This window comes from Anser cygnoides, chromosome 8 (genome assembly GCF_040182565.1).
Source record: "Anser cygnoides isolate HZ-2024a breed goose chromosome 8, Taihu_goose_T2T_genome, whole genome shotgun sequence".
Taxonomy (NCBI): domain Eukaryota; kingdom Metazoa; phylum Chordata; class Aves; order Anseriformes; family Anatidae; genus Anser; species Anser cygnoides.
In genome coordinates, this window is record NC_089880.1 from 28,044,029 (window position 1) to 28,067,170 (window position 23,142).

Consider the following 23,142-nt stretch of genomic DNA (forward strand, 5'->3'; position numbering starts at 1 on the left):
GTACTGATGCCCCTTTTGCGTGCTCAGGTCCATAACACTGAGATAAATTATGATGGGTTCTTGGCTTCCTCCATTGAAAATGTTTTCAGCTGTCAGGGATATCTGTTTCTTGTTATTGGTTTTAGTGCTTTTGAAAGAAAGTCTAAAACACTGACTTGTGTATTCTATTATAAATGAAGAGTATTCTCCAGTGGAATTCACAATGAATGAATGATGCATCTCCCTGGTCCTAAGAACTGTTTTAAAACTGTGTAGGTATTTAGTTCTCCAGAGTACTTCTTGAGAGTAAAAGTTTGTTTCCTACAAAGATTCTACCAATGCAAGATCTGGCTTACACCCTTCTTAATAAGTATAACATGATAGTAATACAAACAAAAACCTAACGCACAGGATTTTATCCTGCGTATTTTTTTCAACCTTAAAAATATCAGGAATTTCAAATCTGGTGTTCCCTTGTTGAGCAAAAAGGGAGGCTCTGTGTACCTTGTTTTACTTGAAGTAGAGGGAAATGAAGGACTAACTTTTAACAGAGATCTCTTTACAGCGAAGTATTTCTGTGGTATTTGAATTAACAGGTGCTAACAAGCAAGCAAACAAAAATTCTGATGTTTAAGCAGCCTGATTAAAATGTCTCTTTTCATTTGATTGCTCTTAAGTCCTGTTTCTTGTGATTTTGTATGGGTAAGTGGCTCTTCAGGGAGGTCTGAAGCATGGTTTGAACTGGTTGCAGTTAGCTGGTGAGAAGCCTGGGCAAAAGAGAGTTCTGTAAACCCTTTACTCTAACCTTGATGACTTAATCCTCGATATTAAAGACTCACCATAATTATAAGACTGGATTCAGAGTTCTCATTAATCATCACCTATGGACATCATAGATGTCTTAATCTCACTAGTTCTTCATTTACTGTTGTGTTTACAGAGCAGAAATGACCTAAATTGCCACAGGAGGATATAAAAAATAGTTTTGCTTTCCTTTCCCTTGGAGACACATCACCTTCTTGGTGAAGTTATTATTTGTCAGTCCCCCCAGCTTCTTTTGAGAACATAAGTGCTGTTTGTTATGAGCAGCACGAGTGACTGAGGGCCTCACAGTCACTTATAGAGGGACTGTGTTCAGATCCTACAAAGTGACCTTGTTCGGTCATTAAGCTGAATTGGTGCAAATCCCTTACTTTGCGCCACCACTTAAACTCATTTAACTTTAGTCAGATCAGTTTCATTTAAACCGATAATTTATCACACTAAACATTTTAAACTGGAACTTAGAGAACTGGTCTACAAATACAACTAAGTACATTTTTAGATGACTTAGATAATACCAGCTAAAAAAATAGCAGAGAGAAAGCCAAGTGCAACATCCACCTAAGATTTAATACTAAAAGCTGTGCTTCCATCTTCATACTGCTACAAATCAAAATGGAGTACTTTTGCAATGGACAAAATGAAACCAAATTAGACATTGTACATGGCATATGCTACAAGACATGCTAAAATAACATTTTGCTACCTGAAGTAAAAAATAAATATACATTTAAACTCGGATCATGACAAGCACACTTTCTGGATGCCAAAGTATTTCTCAGTCACACACTTTTAGTTTAATTAATATCAATATAAGTTAAAGTAAATTATTTGGTCTAGCGTATACTTCATACCAGAATTTGAAAAAATATTCTCTGTATTGTATAACGCCAGTATAAATACATTTGGTAATGAAGTCAGATTTTGTTAGAACATTTTCAAGTGAATTAGATAATTTTGTCAAACTATTTAAATGTTCTAGTAAACCATTTGGGAAAATTGACTGCTGCACTTGGTATTGACTTTGGCAAAGGATGGTATGGCATAGGGCTTTTTTTTTTTATTTTCAAAAAAAAAAGCTTTAAATCAAATTCTGAATCTTCTGTCGAACTTGAGTAGACTATTTGTACTCTGCCTCGTGTAGTTTTTGGCATCTTGCGTATTTGATGACTCAGTAATTAGATTTCTTGATAATAATCATTTAGTTCATTCCACAGACTTATGCAATCCAGTCTTGTCATCGTACTGATTCACAGTATAGAAATTCTTTGCATTTACTTAAACATGAATGCTGAGACAGCTGACAAATGAGGCAAAACATTATATGTGTGCCAGCCAGCTAGAGCAGTTCACATGAAGAAAGGTAGTGTTAGGAGTTTCTTTCCTATTGTGACCCATGTGTATTTTGTATGAGTAATGGCATGCTGCTACGAACTGGTAAAGGGGTGACAGGTCTAGAATTCAGTGGTTCCAGGTATTAGATTATTAAGTGATTTTTCCTAGTTAAATGAATGAATGCTTTACACAAAACTGTGCTAAATGAAATTCAAAGACTGTTAGTTCACACTAAGCTTTCTGTATTTGCAATTAAAATGCCACGGATGGGCTTTATTTCAGCAGTCCTTAATAATGTAAGTATAAACAGTTAAAATACAGAAGGAAGATCTGGAGCTGGGTGTGACAATACTGAATGCGTATTATTTGAGTTTAGAAAATGGTATTTGAGATCCTGAAAAATTCCAAATCATTATGTCATGAAACTAGATAGCCTGTTTTAAAATAACCATTAAAAAATACATTCCCTTCTCTATTTCCTGATGTTTGGTTCATGGATAGAAATCTGTTATAATCCCAGGCTTACATTTTGTCATAGGATATTAACTATGGTGTTTCCACGAAGACTTTGCATTACTTAAGTATGTAAGCACTGAGATAATGCATCAGCACTGTCGTCTCCTCTGAGAAAGAATACTAATTCCACTAGAACTGAAAACAGCAGTGACCATTCTGATGTAAGCTTTAGCCTAAGCAAATGATCACAACGTCTGGAGAAAGAGCCGGTGAGAAGCTCAGCTCACTCAGCACAGGGAGTGCTGAAGAGAAGTGTCGTTCTCTGGTGGGGAGACACAAGGGGCAGGATGGAGAATTTATCTGGGAGCTTCCGACTCCTCAAATTGGAAAGTTGACTGCTGCCCTCATTCTGGTCAGATCTTTGATTTCATTTCTTATTAACAGTACCAAGATGTAAAGTGCTTTGGAAACAAATCTACCTCACTGACCACCAGTTAAATCCCTCCTATAGTGTACCTTTAGTCTGTTTCATTCTCGGTTGGTCTTTTGTGCCTTAATGCCCCTAGGAAGCCTATCCTACAACCACCTGAAGGAAGAAACAGCTGAGCACTGCACTGGGGAGCAGAGAGCAAAAACCCTTACTCCCCTGGGCTCAACTTGTCCCATGCTGCAGGGAAAGAATAGCTTGTGGATTACCTTCATTTTTGGCTCTCATCTCCATTCCTCCTGTTTGCACTCACTGCCTTCTCTGCTACAGAAAACCTCACATTTACCTGGCGCAACCTCCACCTAAATCCTCGTGCCCAGTGCCTCTTGTTGGCCATGTCTCTGCCATGGGCATGAGTCTGTCAACAGGAAATAAAAGGTCAGGAATGTGGGTGGCAGGGCAGGGGGGAGAGGGACTGGGCACAGACATCTTATGCAAGATTTTCAGTAATTTAGGGACGAAGTCTACTACTATGATGGGCAGATATGCATTGTATGGTGGGGAGGCACTTGTTACTGGCACGGGTCAGAAGAGGTGGCTGAGGGAGGAACAGGGTATAGAAGCTAAGCTTTCTACAGCATTCATTCCCCAATTCAGAAAAAAAAGGCAGTAGCTTGTTCCTAATTGAATTTCCTCAGTCAGACAGTTCTCCAACTATTCCAGGTGTATTTTCCTTGTTGCGCTCTTTCCATGCACCTGTCTTTCTGTCTGTTGCTTAAAGAGTACAATTAAAACTTCCTGGACTTTCCTTTCCCCATATAAAAGAAGGGATGGGTCAGTCACTGACAAAGAAAAAATCTACATTCACTCGCTGGCTTTGCTGAAGAACCCCAACATATTATTAGGCAAAGGTCTCTTTTCTCTCTGTATCTTAAGTTCCTACCAGAAAAGCAAAATCAGAGTACCCTCCCTGTCCAAAGCACTGGGAAGAAAAAAAAAACAAGTTTGATGTGTGATTTGCATGAGTGCAGGCACCAAGAGTGTAGCAGAAAGATGAGCTGAATTTTGTGGCTTACAGAGATTCTTTGCTGTTGAGATGCTTTGAGATCCTTGAACAAATGGTATTATAGGAATATCACATAATGTAGCGATGCAATACAATCTATACTGTAGCAATGCAATCTCTGCAATCATTGTGATAATATCCCCTTCCCTGATTAGGATCTTACTGGTCAATGCTTACAGCTGAAAAACGTATTACCAAAAATCTCAACAGAGAGCAAAGAAGTGAGAAAACTTGCCATTTTGACACAAACTAAGTCTTACAAAGGCAAACACTGCCTTATTCCCGAGTGAGTCATAGTTTGGATTTTATCCTTTGAGAATTTTTTCATCTTAGCTAAGAAAAGTTCTCTGCACTTATCCAAATCTACAAGTCATTGAGGAAGAATTTAAAAAATTAAATGCAATTGCACTCTGTGAAGAAAAAAAATCCCAATGTATTTTGTGGAAGACAAAGACAGGGCTGTAATGTCAAATTTTTAGTAATATCAAAGCTTGCCCTGCTTTGCGCAGTGGATGGATGAGATGAACTTTTGAGGTCCCTTCCAAATTAAATTACTCTATGATTCTAAAACAAACGGAATTGCTTAGTTTGAGTCAGTGTTTTTCATTCAAACAGCATTCATGCAAACCAAGATAAACAATTAATCATTCACTATCATGCCAGACAGAGGCCAAGCATGTTTCACACACATACCCTTCCCTGGCACTTTCCAACGGTGACTGATGGTGATGTGGACTGGAGAGGGTGGAGTCAAGAGGATGGTGTCTTGAAGGGATGTCGTGAGGAGGTGGCAATATACCTGGTGAGGGACCATTATGGTTAGCACTGGGACCACTGTACATGCCTGTGAACAAACAAACATCATTTTGCAACATAAAATAAGGAAAGGAGCATCCAAGTAACCTGACAGTCCCTGACTCCTTCCCTGTCCCCCAGCCCACCCCGATACACACGCGGAGCAGCACATCTCTGCTGGGGCAGTCCTACTGCCAGGGGGTTGCCTACCCAGACACCCGGCGTGATAGTTAATACCCATATTTGCCATGGCACTCGAACTGTATCAAGGCATTTTGACATGTGTGTCTCCCCTCCAACGCTCTCAGATGGTCCTGTGACTGGAGACGTGTACGCACTCCCCCCAGCAGCCCGTGGGACCTGGCAGGACTCTCACCCTGCCTTCTCCGTTCTTCTGAGGGAGCACTTGCAGCGCTCAGCTGCTGGCAGCACGTTGGAGCTCATACTGGCAGCAGAGTGGTACGTGGTACCTTAATTAGACACTCAATTCAGAGTACTGTGTTTGTGTGAGGGGGAGCAGGATCTAGATTTTTTTTCACTGTTCATTTCAATTTTTAATTTGACTTTCAATTTGTATAGTACTGGACATCCCAGACCACTAAAAAATATCACATATTGATATGAGTGAAACCTCAATAAATTAAATGCAAAGAGGAATGAGAAGAAATTTTCAATGAGACAACGAAATCAACAAGTTTAGTAGTAGATAGATTATTATTTCCAGTTTTTAGGACTCTGGCTACTCTTCAGTTCCATAGCAGTCAGGCACCGATAGCCAAATGCCTATCATGTCTTCAAGCACGTGCTTCGTTGAGGAAGCTTTGACAGCTGGATTAAGATCCTGGGATAACGGATTTTTTTTCTTACAATGTCCCTTCTAAAGAGTAAGCCATGTACTAAGCCAAATCTAGGCTATCTCGGGGTCAGGCCCCTGACTCCAGCTCTTGGCACAAAGGCTGCCCCGAGGGCGGGCTCTGTAAGGAGGGAAGCTGCAGAACTGCTTGCTGCCTGGTGTTCTAGATGCTGTTTGCTCATGCCACCCTATGGCAGGGGGAAAAAAGGCCTGGCTCCTCTAAGTGCAGTTCTTGGAAAAACCTGGTCTTCTTTTCTCTGCTTCCCTGCCTGTCTCCCCCCTTCTGCGTTTACCTACAATACATCTCCCAGAGTTTTGGCCCACCGGGGCATGTACACAGACATGGACTAGGGCAGCCACTGACATTGTACTGTGAAAGTTGTGGGGGGCAGATGAGGTTTTCCAGCTCCCACACTGCCCAGCTACAGCCCAGCAGTCCCCATGCATCCTCTGAGGGCTAGGTTCTTTGCCTTCTTTCCTTCTGCAGCATTCACCTTTCCTCCCCTGCTCAGTGTGCGAGAGTTACACACCGAGGAAAAGGGAGCTGTGTGTCAGCCGTGCTTTGCCGTGTCCCGCACCACTGGCAGGGTTCGGGATGGCACTCATCCCAGCACCTCTCAGGGACATGTAACGGGCAGAAAGCAACAGGAAAAGCTGAGGCCGGGCGGAATGTGTGACAGCCCTCCAGGTGGGTAAGCAACGGCTGAACGTCAGCATCTGTTTCTTTGTGACTGAAGAGTTAGAACCACTAGGGCACGATTCCAGCCACCTTTGTCAGGGACTTCAGATGAGTCAAAAACCTCTCATGAACAATGAGTCCTCGGCTGTTGACAGATCTAAAAGAATGAAAATGAACCACATCATCTCTGTCTCCCACTAGACAGAACATTTGTCAACCAGCCAGTGAAAACAACTTGCTTTCTGCACCGAAAGCCAGACAGAAGGGGTTTTAAGAAGTCAGATGTTCCCAGGTGATGCGAGGATTTATTTGCCAAAGCCTCTTCTGATAACAGTAAGTCAGTAGCTAGGATGCTACATTTTGAGAACACTGTTATTCTGCTGGTGACTTCAGTCCATTTTATACTATAATCGATTCCACTTGCCACAGACCCTTCTTGTTCACACATTCGTTCTCAGGCTTGGCAGACGAGCCAAACACCCATTTGACTTTGATTGTGCTGTGTCATTTCACACTTGAGCTGTATTTCCACACGCAGCTCAGGTATACTGGCAGCACAGCCTGGAGGAAACTCCTGAATCTAAGAAGGGAGATTTGTGCTCTCTGTCAGACTTAGATAGCCTTAATGGCCCCTTGGTGATAGCTCACCCAAAAAGTAAAAAAACTCACAGAAGAGAGTTCTAATAGCGTAGCAGCCAGTAAACACATTCATTTTTTTTGTCTTACAATCCCACCCCTGAACAGTTCATGAATGTTTCAGAGGTCTCCTCTGGGCTCTTCCTTACTGCCCCAGCTGCCAAGGATGGTTTCAATTCTTTGCTTGAGGTGGATGAAGAAGACAGAGTACCAGAGTACCTGATTCTCAGCTACTGCTCAGGTATTACTTTTACAAGAACAAGAAAATCACAGTCAGCACGCCCCTCTAGAGAGGCAAGAAAACATTAATAAGAACACCCCACACATCCTTATGTCCAAGAGCTGTGTCCTGCACGATCCCATTCACTCAAACCCACCCCATTAGAAAAGAAAATGAAACCAGAATTGCTGCCGCTATCAGTTTCTGAGAGTTTTTTTTTCACACTTTGCCAGGACCAGTACACAGAGGAATTTACCCAGCTGTGGAACAACTTGGGCAGACACCCACTGCCCACACCAGCCTTGGAGCTCCTCTCCCATTTAAAGCAGGGCTTCTTCCATCTATCCCGAGTTCATCCGTGTTTTCACTTACTGATTACACCTTCTCTGGAAAAGGTCCCCTGCTTGGAGCATGTGTGCTGAGGTTTGTGGGGTTAGTTCACCAGTGAGCTTTCCTTTTCCTACATCTTTATTCACCACAACGCCTTCGCTCCTGCTGGGTTGGACACGTGGCATCTCTTGTCCTCACGTCCCCCCGGCCCTCCTGCCACACCGCAGCGTGTGCTGCCTCACCCCAGACGCCGCTGGCTGCCCTCGCACTGACAGCCCGGCCCCGCAGCACCGCTAGATCGGCAGCCCACCGCAACCTCAGCCAAAGCACGTCGGGATAAAGCCAGCTGTCCCCATCTCCTCCGTGACGCTTTGACAAATGTGGCGCTACACGTGCGCTGGCGGCTGCCAAGCAGCATGTGGTCCAGCTGAGCCCTGCCTGCCGCTCCCGCGGGGGGAACGCTCATTTTGGGTGCCACTCTCTGGTATCCAGCTGCCAGGATTCATGAAACTCATCAGAACGCAATTATCTCTGGGGCGTTTGTCAAATGTGGTTGAGCTTGGCTAACGGATTAAAAAAAAAAATACTGTGGGGAAGGGGACTGACACACATGTGGACAGCGGTGAGCAGAACGATTACGTAAGTCTCGCTTCCGAAGGAAATGAGACTAGGCCCAGAGCCCCGATGTGCACAACGCTGGGCCAGGGAGAGGAAAAAGGGAGCTGCGAGGCTGCTCTGGCACCAGACACGGCGCTGTGCGCTCCTGAGCCTGGCGATGAAGCTCTGAGAATGCACAGCCTTCTGCTTGGAGCGGGCCATGTCCGCCCCTTAAGCTTCTGGCTAGTGAGAAAGCCAAAAGACGAGCCAACGTAGGCCAAGCATCGCCCCCCTATTGTTCGCTCGCTTTGTTTGCTGTGGGTGTCTGCCTGTAATTAGGAGTACTTCCAAGGCCATGTGGCACAAGCAATGGAAGACAGGGTTTACTATGAGATTCCATGTGAGTCTGCAGTGAGACATTATTCACTTCTGTCGAGTCACTAAGGGCCGAATTGAACTTATTTTAAATTAAGTTCAAAACAAGGGCACTCCGACAGAATATTAACTGTACTTCCTTCAGAGGGACAGACCCTTCTCTGCCCATGGGTGCTGTGCCGGGTGTACCACACTAGGCACTACACAGGCCATGACCCATTTAGTCTGCTACTGGAACTCATTTTGGCTGTCAAGTTTCAATATGTGTATTTCCAGAATTAAAACACTCAAAATTTGGAGCTGCTGCTGTCACTCTGATCCCATGACTGGGTGTGAAGCCCAGCAACAACAGTGCTTTTAGAAGGAAATAACGGCAGTGGCAGTTTATCAGAAAAGAATGAGAGTGAACTGCCTTGTTCAGAGAAGCAAGAGGTACCTGCTGACACGATGGTGGGTAAGTCCTTCCCACTGCCAATCCCTAACAGTAAGGAAGAGTCTTTTGACGTCAGAGAAATGCTGCATTTCCTTTGCTGCAGGCACTCCCTTTGCCTGAGAAACCAGGTGCCTCTACAATGAAAGAAGTCAAGGAGGAAGAGCAGTTGCTATTCCAGCCTCACTCAGTATCATTTTCAATAGTTCCAAAAATTTCTCTTCTTTTCCAGCTTCTTTTCCCTTTTTTTCAGCAGGGAGCTATGATATTCTTAGTACCTGAAGTCACACGGAAGCCTTTGGAGCTGTTATAAATGACTGCTCCTGCAAGCGCAACCCAGTCCAGGACTGTGCATCTTGGGCCTCTTCACGCATTGACCACCTCAGCTTGTAAATATAAGTCGTCAATCAATAATTTAAATGGCTTGGCCTTTAACCTTAACATCTGTTGCCAAAATAGTACTCTGAGCATCTGTGACTAGCAGCATTTTTTTTCAGCTTTACGCCAGGAGAGACCAGAAAAAAATAACAAAACGGGCATGCCCAGAGAAGATGTCTGCATGGGATTACCTGAATGGAGATAACTTCCTTTGCAGGGAGAGTGAGAGAAACTCTTGGGCACTGCTAGACTTGCACATGAGCAGCCATGAAGCAACTTACAAGGAAGGTAAAAGAAGATCTAAGCAAACAATGGGCTCCTCTGACTGCAAAATATTCTTTTCCTCACTGTCTTACCCAGTCCTAAGCACAAACCTGCTTTGAAGTTTGACACAAGGGACGGGAGTTTTTTACATATTTCATTTTTCTATGATTGGCTTTCATCCCTGACATATTTAAAATGTGCTTTAACTTGGAGAAAGACAAAACTGAAACTCTCCAGGAATCCAAGTGATCCCTAAAGCCCAGAGCTCTGCACATTAATAATGTGGTTTCTTTGGAGAAAAAAAAAAAAAAAAAAAAAAGAAAAGCTCAAACCATGAACACTTTCATATTTTCAAGTGGCATTAAGAGACCATCATATACAGTATTCATCCATACATATCCTATATACAGTATTACAGCTGCTTTGTCCAGAAATATTACCTCTGCTTATGTGAAAGAGCATGCAAACTATAGGTGGCAGCAGGAATGTCCTTATGCTTTAAATCTGTAAGGATCAGCACTTTAGCTTATTTGCTGTAAATAATGATAGAGGAACAGTTTTGCCTATGGAATTACACCACACATAATATGAAGTAACCTCTGTTTCACTGTAAAATAGTGATTTATTTTCCCTGACACTTTTTCATACTGTGCATGTGACGGGGTCTCTTATAGGGTGACCTGATGGAAGTATCAGGAAAGATTTACTGTTTTTTACAACAACCCCGTGACAGATTGATACAATCAGCAAAGAAATTATTGGAGAAAGCCAGTATTATTGATAGACTAAACCTTTAATTTCAGAAGAGGTTCTCAGAACTAACACATGTGAGGTCAGGGCTGGTCCATTTATCTGTGAGCAGTAACTTTTTTCTTGTTTTATTGTGGCCACCTGAAATCTGAGGCTATTCCTGAGGTTATTAACTGCACCCCAATCCTCAGGGCAATGTCACTGGGCTTTCCTGTCCTGCCTGGAAGGGAGAGGCTGGACTGCCAAGGGTGTAGAGCAGAGGCCATGTGTTGCCCTCACACACCTCAGGAGTGCAGATGACAAAGCCAGAGAATTGAAGTAATCCCCCCAAGTCCCTCCAGCTTCTTGCCACTTTTTGAGGAGCCACATATAAACCGGGACTGCAGACTCCCCCGCTGCTGGAATGATGGGTCATTTCCCTTCCTACTCCGTCCTGCTCACCAGGTACATTCCAATGTTTTAGTGCAACTTAAACTAGAAAGGGGAATAGGAGGTGTCAAACAGGATGATTTTGTTGCTGCTGTTTTTAACATTTAGTGTGAGGAAAAAAGGATGAAATTCTTGCCTAGGTAATTGTAGTTATTTAGTACTTTGCTCTTACAAAGCAAAAGAGCACCAGCTCATCCCTTGGTGCAGGTGAACGAGCATCTGGCATTCTTGTTTTCTAATCCCAGTTTACCTTTGGTTTTCTCTAAGTCTCAAGAGGAACAAGCTAGGGTTTATCTGGAAAGCTTGAACTGAGCTACTAAATCAATTTAAAACAGATTCATTTGGCCCTAAGCTAAAATGTTTTATGAATGATCTTAGCAAAGAACTCACAAAATTATTTCACTTTATTTGTTGTTTTTTTTTTCTAACCTCTTCCATAGTGGCAAATCAGACGCACAATATTTTCTGTTATTATATTCACATTAGCATGATACTTATTAGAAATATTCTTACCTGTAATTAAATCATGATGACCTACAGATCGACCACATTTCCCATCCAAAATGTGTTGTGAAGATGTGTGGAGCTGTTGTATAGCTAAGCATTCACTTAGTACATCCTGTTCGATATCAGTACATGAATTTAGCTACAAGAGGAAGATAAAACAAACATTTTATTTCAAAGTAAACCAAATGACTTCTAATTAATTTCATATGTCTCTTTGCTTAAAGATTATGTACACAAGGAAGGAGCAAAATCACATTCTTAGCAACTTGGTGTGATTTAGGATATATCTATTACTTGGCATTTCTTATTAGAGATAATTTGGGTTTTCTTAAGCACACAAGTTAAGTGTGCTAATCTTAAATCAAGAGTAGTTTGTTCCAGAAAATAATGTACCCTGGGTTTCTTCAAACCTTCCACAGTAGTTTAACTGCACATTTTCAGGCTTTCTGTAGTTTCTTGGGTTCTGTGGTAAAAGGATTGCATGACGTTCTTACTGTAACACTTGGAAAGACATTTGATAGGGAAAGAAAAGTGTTTGTGCTTATCAGATTAGAACTGGTGGAATAATGTGCTGTCAGTAATGTGTACGAGGTATCACCAATATGTCAGCTGTTCTCCAAGTAAATTAAAGCTCTGGCAAAAGTGTCTGAAGCAAACTCTTGAAAACCACAATGTCGATCATATTAAAAACAGCAGGAGAGGAGAATTAAGAAAGAAAAGCATTTCTAATTCTCTTTCAAACATGCTGACGTTGCCAAGCTTTTGTCATAATATAGTGCTCACATTACACACACAGCCATCATATTCTATAGCCATTAATAAATAGTTATTGTCTCTCTGTTTACAGTTTTGCATACCAATCTCCCCTGGGTTTGGTTATTCTAAATAAAAGATCCAGGCAAACCTATTCAGAATTCTGCTATACAGCCATTTGTTTGATCACGATAAACATCTAACATTTGGATCACAAAGTGCATCTGCAGCCAATTAAACTTAAACTACTACTAAATTAACAGCTAACTTTCTCATATTTTGTGCTTGTAAAGCTGTTCAGAACAACCAAATATTACCGCTGCAGTCATCTAAGCCATGTTCGTAATATTCAGGGTTCCTTTGATGTAAGTCTCAGCACAGGGCATTTTCTTTTGTATCAGAGATGGCAGATTTTGGTAGCATATCTCAACTGACAGATGCAGGCAGAGCATTTTTATTTCTTGGCTAAATCATTGCCACTCAGAACTCTTAGGAAGCTGATGCCAACAGGAAACTGCCTTTCCAGAGCTGTAACCAAAATTGAGCAAGTGAGTGTGAACAGTGTTTTCCCTTTTTATCCTGTGTCTGAAGTCCAAAGTAGACTGTCACTGTTTCAGTAACAATGAGATTTACTTAGTTGTGAAAGGGTGGTGTATGTGTGTTTTTTTTTTCCTGTAATATGCTTAAGTGAAATATTTATTATTTCTTTATGAATCAGACTCAGTTTGGTCCCTGTTAAGAGAGCCTGATCAAAATACTCTTCCAATCTACTGCTTTCTCAGATGCCTTTTAGGTTAAAGGAAAAAAGACACAGGATCAAGTATTCATAAAGTTATCATGGGCAAATGAGACAGGAAATCCGAAGATGATTTCTAACCTCTGGAGGAGAGCAGATTCAGATTTGGTCTACGAAATAAGGTGTAGGAAGCAAGGAATTGACATTATTTTAAGATAGACTTGATAAGTCTACGGGAGGGTATGTATATACATGCAAAAAAACTCCTCAAGCTAGGAGATTACGAGATATGAAACCCTGGATATTTGATGTCCTGGTAAGTTCAAGTAGCTTGAGTTTGCAATGAGTGTGCAGAGCATTTGCCCTGCTGTATTCGTTCTGTGCTTAAGGCCTCCTGCTGCTTATCCAGGAAGTACTTTTTGTCCCTTAATGCAAAGTTTAGATTTAGGTATTTTCCCCACCTTCCTCTGCAGAACTGGCAATTGGCCTCATCAGGTGTTGGGGTGTAATAGTGGGGACTGCTCCTTTGTCCAGACGTAAAGGGTGCTAATGAGTTCCTGTATTCAGCCCTGTAGTTAGAGCTGAACAAACGATACCCATATCTGCTATTAGGAAAGAATTCCCTCCTTCCTTTCCCTAAGAAGTATGTCAGCAACCACTGGAAGGAAAGAGGTGGGCAGTTCTCTCCCTCAGAATACAGAGCATGGTTGCTTTCTGGGGTCATCTGAGAAATTCATATAACAAAATCTTCCTGTTGCAAAGATCTTGCTATTGCAAAAGATTTTGACACTACTAGTCTACCTCTTTCTGTGGCCAATTACGGTTACAGCTTTTTGTCTCTTACCCTCAGTAAGACCTAAAGGTTGCTTTACCGTATTGTTGAGAAGTGCTTTGTGACCTCTGGTGTGGGAGGCATGTGCACAGCACACTCTGAGGAACCTTCCAAGGCGAGAGCTGTAGTGAAACCGCATTACCCTATAAAACAAAGCTGGGCTGCAATCCTGGGCAGTCCTTTCCAGCCCTGCCCACCGACATAAAAGTTCTGACTGGATCTGAGGACACCGCTGCTGCTTGTTGGAACTAATTGTCATTGCTTGCTAAGCCGTGTATTCTCTGCCACTCCTGGGCCGCAAATATGCTCATGGTCTGTTCTGTCACAGCCCGCCTCTGTGGGGTCCCAATCATCTGTTTACAAACTGCGTGTACAAATGCGTAATAAACAAGTCTCTGATCCTGGGCTGGAGCCCATAAGCCTTCCCGTTCAATAATGAGTTCAGGATTCAGCCCGTAGAAACCAAAATGCTTATTTGAATCTAACACTAGTGAAACACAACTAGCAGTCTGGGTTTGGAATGATTTATAAATGTGTTTAAAATACAGATGTGGTGGGAGAAGAGTGTGGGGGTTCATTCTGATCGATTACAAGCACGCCTTTTCTGACGTTTCCATAGTATGCTGGCTTAGTTTCACTTGAATTCAAGATAATCTGCTAGCAGGTATTTACTAGCTGTTTGCAGAGACTCAATGCGTGAACATTTTATGCGAATGACAGCAAAATTTGGGCTTGTGAACAGGAAAGAAATGGTTGGGCAGAAAGAGTGGGACAAACTGAAACTACCAGGTGGTGGCCTTGGAAGTGCAAAACTATAAAGTGAACTGATTAGCAATAACGATTAAAATCCAACAGGGAAATGAGCACAATTTGAGTTTTCTTGCAGCAGTATCACAGAGGAACCCTGATTCGAAAATATATAAACTAAAGTTAAATTAAAAAACTGTGGAGACCTGGAGATGTGTCACTTCTTGCCTGGTGAGTCTTACCTTCTTACGCACCTGTTGTTCTTTGGCTGAATGAGCTTTCACGTGCTTGCGCAGCGAGCTGGGGTCGGTGTAGCGTTTGGAGCAGCCAGGAATCTGACAGGCGTACGGTTTCTGTAAGTGTGAGGGAAGGGAAAAGATTTCATATTCCTGTGCATCTCTGCAATTGGCACACAGAGCCCTGAAGGACAGCCATTTCTATGCAACATGGCTTTAAGCCTGAGCTGCTTGCTCTGCTTGCCGTTTCCAGATCTACAAACTCGTCTGTGTACAAACGCCTGACACAGCGCAAACAGAAGAACAGCACCGATGGCTCTGACTTTGCGCTCCAGGCAAGTGCTGAGAGCATTTGACACATCTGTAATCCTGCACACTGGATATATTACTGAGCTGAATTAAATGCTAATGAGATGTAATTGGATGGGCTTTGAGAGCATTAAGTCTTCTAGCCTTAACAGTAGACTAAATGATCACGAGAACACCCAACAAAATTATAAATATAGAAGCTCTGGTTTCTAATTCTGGTTTACACAGTTTTTACAACAACTATGTTCCACATGCAGCAGAGTAAAACTTGTGGAATAGCACACATTTGGTTTCTTTCATACTCTTTTCCTGTTTTGAACAACGTCAATGTCTTTCTTTTTATAACTCCTAAGCAAACAACCTGCATCAAACATTAACATCTGAGCAAATCAATACAGAAAGAAAAATCCACTATTGTTGACTTTGTTGGGAAGACCTTTCCAGCTGACTTTGGTATGCGTCAGAGCTCGCCGAAACGTGGCACAATATGAGCACTTTCCTGGGAAAGCCATCTGAGCCTGGGCAAGCAGTTCCAGTGTGCTCTTCTCCTACGAAAATAAGTAAACGTAAAAGGGCACTCCAATTTAGCTGCTGATTCTGGAGTCCCAATAATGGAAAGCCTCACCAGGTTCTCCTCTCAGTTATGCCTACTTCCAGTAACGAAACACTATCTCTGTGCCACAGTACAGCAGCCAAGTGAATGTGCAATTACCAAGCTGAACAAAGGGACTCTGGCACTTGTTGTTAAGTAACCATTGACTTAAGTGGTAGCAAAGGAGTGCTGTGTGTCAAAGCTCACGGAGTTTCAAAGCTGAACATTCCATTTTGCTTTGTTTTCTTGCCTCATCTGTCAACATTATCTTGGCCTTCTCACTTGTACCAGTAAGTCTTTTTGGTGCTTTCCCAAAGCCAGAAAACTGGTTTGTCATGACCCCAGTGTCACATTCTTTATTCCCCTTGATTTCAGATAGAGGATGCACAAAAAGAAAGAAAAAAAAAAAGTTTTGGGAGAAGTGACTGTGAGGTCCTTTACACTGGTTGTTTTACTCGTGGAGGAGTGATGACATGCCCTTTCCACCACAAGGACAGATACGTTCCCTTTGTTCTGCTTCTGCCTAGGAGAAAGATCTACTTCCAGATGATTTAGGAGAGATCTGATCAAACTAGCATACACAGTAAGTCTCTGAAATTATTTACAGATTCTCCTCCTGGAGTAGATAAATGATGGAATGACCTACATTAAGAAGCTTTAAAACCAATTCCAAATGCACTCAATAAGGAATAAGTAGTCTGTATAAACCCCTTTTCTTTGTAAGTACCTCAAGAGGATAAGTACTGCTGCTCTGCCCAGCCAGCAGGAAATTTCTTAAGGAATAATAGAATCATTCACCAAATTATGGCCTTACAGGCTAACACAGCACGTACCCAGAAAGTTACAGGGCAAAGCAGATTTATTGAGAGTGTCTGGAACACACAGAGAACTGACACCTGAGGAAAGACTACGGAAAACTTCAACAAATCCCTCAGCAGAACAAAGAGCAAAGTATTTTTCAAATAATCAGTATAATTTGAATTATTGATAGAATCATTTGATTTAGTGATATGGACACTAGATGAAAGTCTGACTGTTTGCTTTGGCTATTTGCTTTGATGTTATGGACAATTATTTTGCCCACTGAGCTAACACAGTGTGCAGTCTTTACAGTAGCACCATCCTGTAGCCCCATTATTTTTCACATTCATACAATACACCAAGTCCAATCACAGGACTTCAAAATTAATGCAAATAAGTGGAAGTCATTTAGTATAGTGTAGGGTTACAGAAGCAGTTTTGAAGAACCTGAAACAGAATAGCATGGATGATATTTTTAGTCATTTAAGAAAGTTAGTAGAAAATGATTACTGTACCTTTTTGCTGATTTATGAGATTTCAGACAATTAAGACAGAGATACAGGAAGAAGAAAAGAAAATAGAAAGTTAAGAGATTTATCTTCAATAATGCACAGATCAACAGATATAAATCTTTTTGCTCATTTTGTTAACTCATTGAATTATCTTTCAAAACTAATAAATGGCATTCCCTTTGTGAGTCTGGCTAATAAAAAATATATCCATTAGATTCAAGCAGTTACATTTCAAAACCATGCACCCAATTTAGTATATCCAGTTTCAAAAGAGACGCATTTTAGAACTAATTACAAATTCAAATATCTCAGGTTGACTTTCAAATAAATAAAACATTGTTATTGTAAGTGTGCTTTGGTTTGGAAAATGTGACTGACTCGCTTCTCTTACTTGTTTGTTTTTGCAAGGCATAATGTACATTAGACATTCCTTAATGCTGCACTGTCTGAAATGTGTAACTGCTTAAAAAGTAAATATCAATTAAACTCAAAAGTTCTGCCCCATAAACACTTGGCCAAACATTAAACCGTATATTCATTTCTTTGAAAAAGACAAAGGAACAACTTGGGCTGTTATTCTTTAAAAGCTTTATGCTGGGGACTTAACTCATCTACAGAGTTGCCTACTTACTTTTTTTCCCCATAATATGGTGATTTTATTTTATCAGAGCCTAAGACACCAGACAGGTCCCCATCTTCTCTGCATGACAAGTGAGAAGACTCATAGAGCTGAGCCAGAACTACCAACTGTATATAAAGGTGAATTTGTTTCTTACAGTTCATTCTGGTGGTGGTACTTAGCTTATACCACAGCTGTATCTTTACCTTTCCAAAATTATGTCCAAAACTGAGAGGCATTTACCTTCCATTAGATGTCTGAGCTGCTTTTGCATTCATTCAGAACAGACTTTAATGAAGCAACACAGGATAGGAAGCGAGACAATGACATACATTGAGTACAGCAGCGATGACTCGGCTTTCACTCATACTATACCTTATTGTACTGGTGCCTCCTCTTACTGGAATCAGAACAATGGGAGAGTTTGCTGAGTAACTTATTCCTGTGCACATTATTCCTCAGCATGAGTAAGACAGCTGAATTTGCCTTTCTGAGATCAAGCCATTTTTTATTTCTCAAAACACACTGAATTAAAAACGGAAGTACAGTTGCTTATAGCTGAGTTTTCTGAGATGCTCCTCATGAAAAGGAAAAGTCACCCTTCAGTTTCAGGACAGATTGTGTACAAGGACTATTGGAAAACTCAGTGCAACTCCCGGTATGAAATCGTGCTTACGGTATCCAGGTGTGTTCGCTGATGCTTTGCCCGGTCGCTGGAGTTGCTGAAAGCTTTCTGGCAGCCTGGGTGCTGACACAGGTAGGGCTTCTCCCCAGTGTGACTCCGGAGGTGAATCTTAAGGTTCTCAAGCCTAGAAAATGCCTTGTTGCACCCTTCAAACTGAAAAAAGTCATAAAAAATCGTTGTAAAGCGCTATTAAATAAACCATGTGCAGCCACAATGAGAACAGTGTAAGATCCAAGTTGGACATGTAATAAATCAACCAACATTCAAACATCTGTTGAAATTTATGGATGAAACACAACATTTTGTGCTGTTCATTTAATCTGTCACTGAAGACATGGTGTGTAGCTCAATAATAATACATGGGTTATAAATATCTCACACGTTTTGTCTGAAGAACTGAACGTTTAAAGACATGGTGCCAGTACAGAAAATTCAAAGAAAGAACAAGTGTTCTGATGGGCTCTCTTAAATGTTAATTGGCACAGGATCGACTGTGGGCAATAACAATTAGCTGCTACGGACAGAGAGCACGAGGAGCTATTTGTGGTGAGTAAGAACCTGGTTTCAGGTGTCTGAAATCCTATACACTGGAGCAGATGAGTACAGACTATTACAAGAAGACCCGATCCATTTGAAGATCAATCCAAAGGAGCCCTGCAGTCATTCAGCACCCTTTTCTTTACTAGCCGTATCATTCAGATCTGTTCTCAGCATTTACACAACCAGTAACCTGAGCAATTCTGATTTCTTAAGCACCCGTTTCGTTAAGGAACTCAGTAATAATATGCTGCATAGCATTCATAACAGAAGTAGCTGTTTCAAATTAAATCTGAATAAATAAATAAATAAACGATTAAAATTTCCAGCTACTGGGCCAGAGAAAAAGTATTTTGCATTGCTCAGTGGTGAGTTTCAGTGTTACAGACAACAGGAGACTGCACTGGAGGAACTGTGTCTAGGATGGGCTTTGAGAATTAACTCAGGTGAGCACAAACACATGTACATGCACATGCATGTAAACCCAGAACATGGGCTCAGATGCTTATGCACGTGCACAAATACTTCTCTACACACTCACATGTGGTGGTGTGCCCATTTTGCCCACTCTGTGTTGCAGCCTCATGGCATTGCAGATTTCCTTGTGTCTCTATACAGATAGGAACTTGGCTCTGCTATAATTTGTGATCTTGCCACTTCCTTCTGCTGAGTCAGAATTTTGTTCTGCAGACTGACATTCGCAACCTGTGGTTCTTTGGATGGCATCACAGAAATGATAATCTTGCCAATCCCTGACGTATTCTGCTTGTCATGCACACACCTCTTACGCCCATCGGTGTGTATAAACTTCTAACCCAGCAGCTGCCTCCAGCATTGCAGGCAGAGGGACGGGAAGGGAGGGCAGATGTAGACGGTGCCTAGAAGATTTGGTAAGCTGGAGGCACCTGGTCTCCTGGAGCCTGATGGAGTCAGTTTTGACTGCTGATGGAGAAAGGCCCCTCAAATCCTGCCGAGACCAGTGTGTTTTAAGCATCTCAACACAGTGAACAAAGGGACCTGGATTCTCAAGCCAGAGCTTCATTTCACAGGCTGTGTCCTGTCTTTGGATGCAGATCAGCTCTGCACCCTGCAAATTAAACACACCGATGCACTCCAGCACACGGACACCCACACAGAGCATTTCCAGACAGACTGCAAATTTCTGCCTTTCTCAGCCACTCATGGATGAAAAAGTCACCATGGTTTTTACTGCCCTAAATATTTTCTCTGCCCTGGGCAGGTATTTAATATCTGGATGGCATATTTAGGTCTATGTGCACAGACAAGTACCTGATATGCATATATTTTCATCTTTCCCCATCAAAAACAATCCTGAAAGCTCATCACCTGGAGTCACCCAACCTACGGCTTCAGCGGTTAGGTCACGACTCCCCTTACAACGCTTCAGCTGGCGCAGAAAATGAGGAGTTTTGGAAGAGTCCAAAGAAACAATCTTTCTTTTTAATCATCACTAAAAATCGGGCAAAGGATTCAGAACGACGCAACCTGAAATGCGCAAATATCCTTGAGGTCCATGAAAAATAAGCAGAGTTTGGCAAATCCATAGTTCTCCAAAGATGTCCCACAAGGACAGCCTCTGGTAAATGGAGTTGTGAGGTGCTGAACATGGTTTGCTCTTTGTTTCCCAGCTCCCTTCCCTTCCCTTCCCTTCCCTTCCCTTCCCTTCCCTTCCCTTCCCTTCCCTTCCCTTCCCTTCCCTTCCCTTCCCTTCCCTTCCCTTCCCTTCCCTTCCCTTCCCTTCCCTTCCCTTCCCTTCCCTTCCCTTCCCTTCCCTTCCCTTCCCTATTGCTCCCTTTCTTCAGTGTCCTCTGATCAGTGCCATGTCTGCACTGCTGTATCATCCCCTACAAACCAACACCCCTTCCATTTTCAGTTCAGCTCCTCCCGGCTTTACTCCCTGATCCACAGCCCCAAGGTAGCCTGAGGTCAGACCCGGGGTCTAACAAAGCTGTTTTGCAGCTCAGCTCCGCAGCCTCACTCACCTGAACCCCAGGTGAGCAGCGAGCACGCACTTCTCCCGTTGTTTTCATGCTCTCCCACCTGCGCGAGCGATCCCCCCCCGACCTGAGCAGTCTCCCCTGACAAGCCCGAGCCTTTTACAAGCTCCACTGCCCTCTCTAAAGGGCTGCCTGGTTCTGACAGATGGGCATCAAAACACCTAGCCCAGGAGGACATCAGGTGGCAATGTTTCTTGTTAATGGGTCCCTGGCAGACTTTACACCCTGCCAGCATCGGAGTCACTACAGCGACACTCCACAGCCTGACCCTCATCTCCGTGTCGTCTCAGGGGCAGAAAGACCTGGTAGGTCACAGAAGTCATTTCTGAGCTATCCAGTCACCAACGCGGGATTTTGACCCTCAGCATGTTTTTCTAGTGGATTATCAGCCTTCAGCTTCGTATCTACAGCCTAATGTGAAGTAGGAAAGTATGCAGAATAATCCAAACTAATTAGAGGTCCAGCTCCATTCCCATTGATGTCAGTAGCAAAAATTCCAATGGCAAATGTCCTAAAACATCTAAACACAAGCTTAATTTGAAACACATGAACGCACATATGTTTAAGAGTTTGCTGGATTGGGACTTAAGGAAGAAAAGGAACAGGCCCTACCATAAACACTCAGAGCTACAATGCGAGCAGCAACACTCAAACAAATATGAATTTATTGTACTTTTACTGTGGTCAACAGCCTTTTTTTGGTGCTAACACATAATCCAAACGCTCCATCACCATATATGCCTTGACTTCAATGGCTTTTCTTAATTATATTATTATTTTTTGATTTTTATTCTTCATATTATCCAGCTCCATTATGCTGGATAACATACAGTGAGTGGGGCAGTCACAGTGCCGCGATTAATTCAGCCTAACCGTAAGGTGGGAGAACACACCAGCAAGGAGCGGTGTGACTACAGCTCAGAGGTCCAAGAAGGTAGGGTTGCTAAAGGTAAGTGGCTAAACAGGAAGAAAATCAGTGCAAAAAGGAGCGGGGGTGAGAAGCTTGCTGGCAAGCGATGAGGAGAGGGGAAGAAGAACAAAGGTGAAAGGCCTGAGAGGGAGAGAGGAAAGGAGCTGGTCAGGGCTGACAAGCACGAGGCTGGGAGAATTCCTTCAGAGCTGCAGAAAGGTCTTTGCTTTGAAGGATTCCAGGAAAACCTCTGTTTTGACTCTGTTATGTCTTGCTGGATCTGCTAACTGTATCCTTTGCAGTTTTTCCCTACAAGTCCACACGTGAAGGCAGCACTGCTGGGACCCGGCTTCCTCGAAGCGGAAGAGCCTCCCCCGTACAGTTGTGCAAGGATGAGTAACCTCAACTGGGCTGCTAAGGGAACTGCCAGGATGACTTCCTAAGGTAATTCCTGGACTTCGCTGCTGTTCTCTGTCACTTGTAACCCTGCCACCTACCCCATGAAATGCACATATATTTATGTATAGACCAAATAGAACTACTCCTGAAGAAACGGGGTAAGGTTCTTCAGCCTTTTCAAATAACCACAATCCCAGAAGTGTCTAAGCTTCAACTACAAAGAGCAAATGTTCAATTTCCAAAGGGCTTTAGGATGGTAAGAGCTATTTGATCAACTGAGAAGGCTACATACAGTATCTCCCAGACATCTGGTCCCAATCTGTCATTGCCTAATCCTACAATCTTAAACATTTTGTTGACGTTTGATGCCTGGGATAACTGTAACAAACACTGCATGATCCTTAAAGTCTGTAAAAGTCAACATAACTCTTAAACAAGTTCATCAATTAAAAATAATAATTATACTGCAGTTAGTACTTTTGTCTGTTTTTTTGTGAGACTGTCAATGTGTGCTTCACACCGCTATGCTGCACACATCTGAGCGCAGACACAAAACAATGCCACATGATTACAGTAAATAGCATGATGTAATTATTGGATTTTATAACTAATGTGCTTTTAGAGTAAGGCTTCTACAAGGAAAAAATATGCTGTAGAAATTTACAGGACTAAATTAGCTCAATACCAGATGGAAATACACGTTATCTTTATCTTACACTACAGCCGCGCTGGAGAGTTACTGCTGGAATATCATGCATTTAAAAGGCATATTTATGAAAACACTGAATTATCTCACAGTGATCTAAACACATCACAATTTTCCTAACCAAACAATTTAATCTAATAACTGTAACTGCTTAAAATGTTTTTTCTTTGCTTCCACATTATACTTTGAATGCACCTGAGAATGTTGCCATGCAGAAATAACAGCATATTCCCGCGAGGGCTTACATTATCAAATGTTTACCATTTTCATAAGCATATTTAATCACAGTCATGTCTAGAATATCTGTCAGTGGTACAGATCAGAAGAAATAAACTATAAACTAAACAGCTCAGACCATAAGGTGAAGCAATAACTGACATTTTCTTAGGAAATGAGTTATGACTGAAAAAGAGAAGCCTTCA

The 23,142-nt window shown here is 42.2% G+C and overlaps 1 protein-coding gene across 6 annotated transcripts in view; it reads right to left on the reverse strand.

Moving 5' to 3' along the window:
- The window catches only part of GLIS1 (GLIS family zinc finger 1), a 191,855-nt gene that overhangs the window by 20,438 nt on the left and 148,275 nt on the right, over window positions 1-23,142 (reverse strand). For 4 of the 6 annotated variants that reach the window (XM_013176271.3, XM_048061905.2, XM_067001574.1 and 1 more), the window contains 4 exons: window positions 18,142-18,303; window positions 14,639-14,749; window positions 11,335-11,467; window positions 4,779-4,929 (listed from right to left, as the gene is read on the reverse strand). In XM_013176271.3, coding sequence (XP_013031725.2) covers window positions 4,779-4,929; window positions 11,335-11,467; window positions 14,639-14,749; window positions 18,142-18,303 — 557 coding nt within the window. The remainder of the gene's footprint in view (window positions 1-4,778; window positions 4,930-11,334; window positions 11,468-14,638; window positions 14,750-18,141; window positions 18,304-23,142) is intronic. The other 2 variants (XM_013176272.3, XM_013176273.3) reach the window with 2 other exon arrangements.